This window comes from Rhododendron vialii, chromosome 10a, assembly GCF_030253575.1.
Source record: "Rhododendron vialii isolate Sample 1 chromosome 10a, ASM3025357v1".
NCBI classification, from domain to species: Eukaryota; Viridiplantae; Streptophyta; class Magnoliopsida; order Ericales; family Ericaceae; genus Rhododendron; species Rhododendron vialii.
The window spans coordinates 31,024,361-31,031,984 of record NC_080566.1 but is presented as its reverse complement, the minus strand read 5'-3'; the positions used below and the strand labels follow the sequence as shown (position 1 = coordinate 31,031,984).

General features: G+C 39.7%; 1 protein-coding gene across 1 annotated transcript; it reads left to right on the top strand.

Moving 5' to 3' along the window:
- Positions 1-272: 272 nt before the first annotated feature.
- On the top strand, positions 273-728 carry LOC131304721 (uncharacterized). Its single transcript, XM_058332060.1, has one exon. It carries the CDS (start codon positions 273-275, stop codon positions 726-728), a length of 456 nt encoding a protein of 151 aa, XP_058188043.1.
- Positions 729-7,624: the final 6,896 nt, after the last annotated feature.

Below are 7,624 nucleotides of genomic sequence, written 5' to 3'. Positions count from 1 at the left end.
ATTAGTGGATGGCCCCATTCCCCAGCCCCCTCCAGTTCTACACTACCTAAACCTACTTTCCTTGGTGGAACCAAACTTGAGACCAAACCACAGATAACCCCCACCACCAACCTAAATTCTCAACCAAACAACCATACTAATTCAGCTTCTCATAACCCTACCTTTCCCATTAAGCGACTGACCCCAAGGGAAATGGAATTGAGGAGAGAAAAAGGTCTGTGCTACAATTGTGATGAAAAGTATGTTAGGGGTCACCGAGGCAGCTCTACCTTATGGTGGGAGAGGAAGAGGAACCACCTGATATTGAACTAGGGAAAGAAGGGGAGGAGGATCCACCCCTATGGAATGACATGCAAATTTCCATGCATGCTCTCTCTGGTAACACCTCTTTCAGAACAATGAGGGTAGCTGGCAAGGTAAAGGGAAGGGCTATCACTATCCTAATTGATTCTGGCAGCACCCATAATTTTGTGGAGCCTGGGATAGCCAAGAGTTCAGGACAGCTGGTGGAGGCAACCTCAGAGTTACCGGTCACTGTGGCAGATGGCACCAAGCTGTGTAGCAAAGGATTGTGTCCAACTTTTACTTGGGAAATGCAAGGAGAGACATTTTCTGCTGAAGTACGGATACTGGCCATAGGAGGTTGTGACATGGTGCTAGGGGTGCAGTGGCTCTCTACTTTGGGCCCTATCCTTTGGGATTTCAAAAACTTACAAATGCAGTTCTAGGTTAATGCTCAACCTTTCTTGCTCAAAGGCAATACCAACTGCAAAGTGGAGCAGGTTTCCACGAAACAAATGAACAAGACTCTCCAGCAAACAACCCAAGGGTATGTATTCCAATTGTATAGTCTTACAGCAGCAGTGGAGGAACTTGAGGTACACCCTGACATAGCTGCTATCTTACATGATTTTGATGATGTGTTCATGGAACCTAAGTCCTTACCACCCCAAAGGAATATTGACCATAGAATTCCACTACAGCAGGGTAGTGAACCTATGCATGTCAGACCCTATAGATACCCTTACATACAGAAAAATGGGATTGAGAAAATAGTTACGGAGATGCTTGAAACTGGTATTGTGAGACCAAGTGTTAGTCCATTTTCCTCATCTGTCCTTTTGGTTAAAAAGAACGGCAACACCTGGAGAATGTGTGTTGACTACAGGGAGCTAAACAAACTAACCATCAAAGATAAGTTTCCTATACCAATCATTGATGAACTGTTAGATGAGTTACATGGAGCCAAGGTGTTCACCAAATTAGATCTTAAGGCTGGCTATCACCAGATCAGAGTGCACCCAGAAGATGTGGCCAAAACTGCTTTTAGGACTCATGACGGCCATTATGAGTTTTTGGTTATGCCATTTGGCCTTACCAATGCCCCCTCTACCTTTCAAAGCCTGATGAATTCTGTTTTTAAGCCCTATCTCAAACAATTTATCCTAGTTTTCTTTGATGACATCTTGATTTACAGCAAGACTTGGGTGGACCATCTCACTCACTTACATTCTGCCCTACAGTTACTAAGAACCAACCAACTATATGTTAAAATATCCAAATGTGCTTTTGGACAGCAATCCATGGAGTATTTGGGTCATATCATCTCTGGTGAAGGTGTTGCTGCAGATCCAGTCAAGGTGAGGGCCATGCAAGACTGACCTACCCCTACAACCGTCAAGTCCTTAAGGGGTTTTCTGGGCTTAACAGGTTACTACAGGAGATTTGTGCAAAGCTATGGCAAAATTTGTGCTCCACTCACCCAACTACTGAAGAAAGACGCATTTGGATGGAACGAGGAAGCTAACAGGGCATTCAACCAGCTAAAACAAGCTATGATCACCACACCAGTCTTGGCCTTACCAGACTACAACATGGACTCCATTTTGGAGTGTGATGCCTCTGAAAAAGGGATTGGGGCAGTATTGATGCAAGAAGGGCACCCTATTGCATTTATCAGTAAAGCCCTAGCACCCAAGCACCTAGGGTTGTCCACCTATGAGAAGGAGTTAATGGCAGTTGTTTATGCTGTGAGAAAATGGGGGCACTATCTCTTAGGAAGGCATTTCATCATCAAAACTGACCATTTCAGCCTTAAGTACCTGCTGGAACAAAAGATTTAGACCACAATGCAGCAAAAATGGTTGACCAAACTGTTGGGGTATGACTATGATATTGTGTTCAAAACTGGCCAAGAAAACAAAGTAGCAGATGCTCTGTCAAGATATGGAATTAGTCAAGGGGGAAATCTTTCAGCTCTTTCTGTGGTTCAAATTGACTGGCTTAACACTCTTAAACAAGGTTGGCAGTCTGACCCAGCACTGCAACTCATCATTGATGAACTGGTTCTGGATCCTAACTCTCATGCAGGGTACTCTTGGGCTCAGGGGGTGCTTACCTACAAAGGAAGGTTGGTAGTTAGCTCTGATTTTCAGCTTAGAACCTTGATCATGCAAGAGATTCAAGCAACACCTTTGGGGGGCCATTCTGGGACTGAGAGGACCTATAAGAGAGCAAAAAGATCTTTCTATTGGCAGGGAATGAGGAGTGAAATATTTACATTTGTGGCTAATTGTGACACTTGCCAAAGGAACAAAACTGAAACAGTGGCAATACCTGAGTTGTTACAACCCTTACCTATACCTGGAAGAGCTTAGGATGACATATCCATGGATTTTGTGGAGGGTCTTCCAAATTCCCAAGGTAAGACAGTTATTTTTGTGGTGGTGGACAGGCTGTCCAAATATGCACACTTTATGGACTTGTCTCACCCTTATACAGCATTGAAGGTGGCACAAGCTTTTATGGACACGATTTTCAAACTACATGGAATGCCCAAGTCGATTGTGTCAGATAGGGATCCAGTGTTCACCAGTGGCTTTTGGCAGGAGCTTTTCAGGTTGCAAGGCACACGATTGAATCTCAGCACCTCCTACCATCCATAGACTGATGGCCAAACTGAGGTAGTGAACAAGTGTCTTGAAGTATACTTAAGACGCATGACAGGGGAGAAACCTAGAGCTTGGGCACAATGGCTCCCTTTAGCTGAATGGTGGTTCAATACCAACTACCACTCTGCTACAAAGTTAACCCCATATCAGGTTGTGTATGGCCAGCTACCACCATCCCACATCCATTACATTCTAGGGGCTTCAAATGTGGCAGCAGTGGAGCAGTGGGGAAGGGACAGAGAAGCTACCCTTAGACTGTTAAAGGACCACTTGGTGTAAGCTCAGAATCGCATGAAGCAGCAAGCTGATCAACACAGGTCAGAAAGGCAATTTGAGGTGGGAGATTGGGTTTTCTTAAGGCTCCAATCCTATAAGCAAAGCTCATTACCTTGCAGGTCTAACATGAAGTTGTCCCCAAGGTTTTATGGGCCTTTTCAAGTGCTTAAGAGGATTGGACAAGTGACATACCAGCTGGATCTTCCTGCTGTCTCACGGTTACATCCAGTGTTCCACGTCTCTCTTCTAAAGAAGAAGTTGGGTTCTCATGTGGTGCCCCACACAACTCTACCTCCTGTGGACAAGGATGGGATCATTGAACCTCAACCAGTGGCCATTCTGGACAGACGTTTAGTGAAGTATAAGGGGCAACCTGCTACTCAGCTATTGATACAATGGTCCAACTCTTATCCGGAAGATGCGACATGGGAATGGTATTAGCAGTTTCAAGCTAAATTTCCTGAGTTTGGACCTTGTGGACAAGGTCCAAACCAAGGGGGAGGGAATGATAGGCCGGTTACTATACATGGATTGTGCTTGGGGCCTAGTCTTGCAAACCAGCCCATGAAGTGCTCACTGGACCAGCAGTAGTCAGCCCAACAATTTGAGAAGATACAGCCCAGAAGTAATTACTTAGTTAATTAAATTATTTTCAGTTAATTTCATTAGTTAATTAGTGTTTGGATTAGCTTGTTGGATTAGTGGTAGTTTGTTACACTGTGCTGGCAAGTATAAAGGGAATGAGAGAGAGAAAGAGAGAGAGAAAAGGGTATGCTTTGTAATCAAGTAAAAGGATTGGGACGAGAGTTCCCATTTCTGTAACCGCTTCTCTATCAATTCAATTCCCTAATTTTCCTCCGTTGTTTTTGTTTCTAGGCCAAATTCGATCCAATTACTTTATCAGCCCATCTTTAATTCCCCGTTCAAGTTCCAACCAAAAAGCTGCTGTTGAAGTCCGTGGTTTTCATTGTAGAAATAGGGTTTTTAAGAATTAATTACATAAGAGCCCTCTGGACTTTGTGTAATTGTAGATCAACCATGCAACTTTAAGACAATCTACACTTAGAACCCAAACTTCTTTTAGATCTTTTTTTTATCCAATATTTTGGGCAATGAGCTCGATCAACCTATAAACAAAATAAAAGTAAAATAAACATCCAATAACAAATATAAATGACTAACAAGTGTAGTTTGGAGGGCCAAAATATCGACATTTCGGCACTTATCACACACATCCATCGAACAGCTCTAGATGCAGTTGTGTCCGTACCTGTGTTTTAACGTTGTGTTCCTAGCGTTGCTCGTAAATATATCTGTAACTAAGTAAATAAATCATAGATCGTTAGGAATCTTAAAGGCAGGAAAACTCAAACTAAATACAAACACGTATTATCACTAAGGTATTTGGTTCCTAATGGGAGTTGTACTTAAGAAGGATTAAATAGATGGTTGCCCAACAACAACAACAACAACACGTAGTCTCCAATCATTGGGAATATGGGCGGGGAAGATTGGAGACAGATCTAACCTTTGGCAATATACACAAAGTGGTTGCTCTCAGAATACCGCTGAAATAGTGCTCCTCCTATACCTGTTTTGGTGCGAAACCATGCCCTCAAATCAAAGCCAAATGGCATCAGAGAGGGCAGGCCTAGATGGTTGCCCATTTTTTGAAAGAAAATAAAAAGGAAATATACTGAAATATCGATTTATGCTTGTTTATATTTCCAAGGTCCGTTTGATTAGCGGATAATGGTAGAAATTGCCAGAAAGAGGGGAAAAAACCCGTACTTTTTCGTGTTCACTTAGCAAGAAAGTGATGGAAAATAACCTTTCTCGTACAACCGTAAGCCAATAAACTTGCGTTTTTTTTTTCTCACAAATATGCAAGAAATAAAATCAACAATTAGCATTACTTTCTTTTTTATCCTTTCGCGTCCACCTTTTTCTCTTCTTATTTTGTACACTTCTTTTGCAACTCTCCTCCTCCTCCTCAAACATTGATAGAAGTCATTTCTGTTGCACCGAAAAAAGAAAAAAAAAACGATGATAGAATATTTTCTTATTATTTTCTTGCAAAACTTTCATCTTTATCAAATGGATACTAGGAAAATAATACATTTTCCCTTTTTTATACCACTTTCTATCATTTTTTTCTCTTTTTCTTGCTAACCAAACAGAGACTTTTTTCCTTCCGTCTGGATGGAAATCGCAAGTTATCTATCATATAATCGAAATATCAATATATTTTATGACTTGTGAGTAAAATTAGAATCCAAATTTATATCACCAACTTAAAAAGTGGATCAACATTGCCCATATACTTAAATAGTTATAAAATAAATACAAAAACACTAATTTATTGGGATGAGGAGTTTCAAGCCTTACAATTTGTTTTCGTTTTTTTTTTTTGAAAGGCAGTTTTTTTTTTTATTAATCTCTGAAATTGTTACAAAGATTACTAGGACAATGAATGATGACATCATATTCCTAACTCGAGACCTATACAAGAGCTACAAAGCTAAGGATAATCCTATGTTCATCCGAGATCCAAATCCAATTTTGGCAAGAATTTCCCAAACCAAAATGGAAATCCAATTGGGACAAAGCCTCTGCACCCTAAAAACCCATATAAAGAAAATTAAGCTCAAGCACCTAAGGGCGTATAAGCCCAAATAAATGGGTCAAGCCTTGCAATTTGTATACCCCCTGAAAGGAGAAGTCTTACATATTACTCCCACCGTCTTAAAATGTTTGTCCAATCCGCAAAATGAGGATTAAAAAATAATGCATTTTTTTCAAGAAAAAATTCAATTTTTTTTCATAATTTTAAAGAACTCGTGGATATCTAGTGAATTGTTAAAAAATATTGAAGTTTTTCTTGCAAAAATTGTATTATTTTTACATCCTCATTTTGCGGACTGGATAAACATTATGAAATAGAGGGAGTATCTAACTAGCGTTATGTCCGTTCGATGCAAAAGACAAACAATAAATCATAGTGGTGTTTTTTATGACCCCGTATATCGAACAGGCTCAACGCTAATTGATAAAAGAAATAGTAGTAATATTTTTTCCGGCTCTGCCGCAGTAGCGCTTTTTCATTTTATGCATGGAAACATATATATATTGTTATGAATTAAAAAATTAAAGTGCAAATAAGATAAATTAAAAAATTAAAAAGCATAATATTTATGTGTCTTTGCCATCTAATAAAACTTACCTTCGCATTTCCCCTTAAATCTCTCTCTCAAAAAAAAAATTCAAAAGAAGAGAAAATTCGGACTAGGTTTGGAGGCTTGGAAGACACCGCACACTACACAAACATAGTGGGTGTGGGCCCCACTCCTTATGAGAGAGGAGTTTGTGTGTGTGGTTATAAATTAAGGGTAAATTGAGTAGGAGGACATACTATAAGGGTTTTTGCCATGATAAGGATATAAATATTTTCCTCTAAAGTTTAAAGGACATTCTGTCCAAAATTTACAAATAACCCCTTCCAAAGTTGACCGGCGTTGACTGATATTGACCGGCGTTGACCAATGTTAACCGGTGTTGAAAGTGCCTAAAACTCTAGGGTACCTTATGAAATTGCCTAAAATCTTAGGGTACCATATATATGAAAGTGCCTAAAACCCTAAGGTACCCTATGAAAGTGCCTAAACCGCTAAAACCCTATAATAGGAAAATGAACCCTAAAACCCTAGGGTACCATATGAAAGTGCCTAAAATTTTAGGATACCCTATATATGAAAGTGCCTAAAACCCTAGGGTACCCTATGAAAGTGCCTAAACCGCTAAAACCCTATAATAGGAAAATGAACCCTAAAACCCTATAAAAGTGCCTAAAACCTTAGGGTACCCTATGAAAGTGCCTAAAATCCTAGGGTACCCTATGAAAGTGCAACAAGATCGAAAAACACGAAAAATATATATTTTGTGTTAGCCAAACAAGGTCATTGTCTCATTTAAGATCATTTAAATTAAAAAAGACATTTTTTGTGTTAGCCAAACAAGGCCCTTGTCTCATTAAAGGCAATTTGGTCTTTTCACGGACCTTAAACTCTAAAATATTTTTATTAATGGACTTTACACATCACTGAAACTTAAGCTGTACTAAATCTAGTTTGGGACCTCTTCTTTTGGACTTTAGACCAATTTGCTGATAAATTAATTGTATCAATAAAATTCGAAACGATACATGGTATGTCACCGGTACTAGTACATACCAATAGGAAAACCCAAAATTGGAAAAGAAAAATACTGTCCAAACCACAAGCGCGAGAGAGAGAGAGAGAGTGTAACTTTAGTTCATGGAAACAAAATGAGGAGAAATGAGGTTTTCCATAGAACATTTTTAGAAATCCGCAAACCAAAAAGCAAGACAGAAAAATATT

What these genes read in the sequence shown, in the direction of transcription:
- LOC131304721 (XM_058332060.1), top strand. Translation starts at nt 273, where the DNA reads ATGGTGGGAGAGGAAGAGGAACCACCTGATATTGAACTAGGGAAAGAA.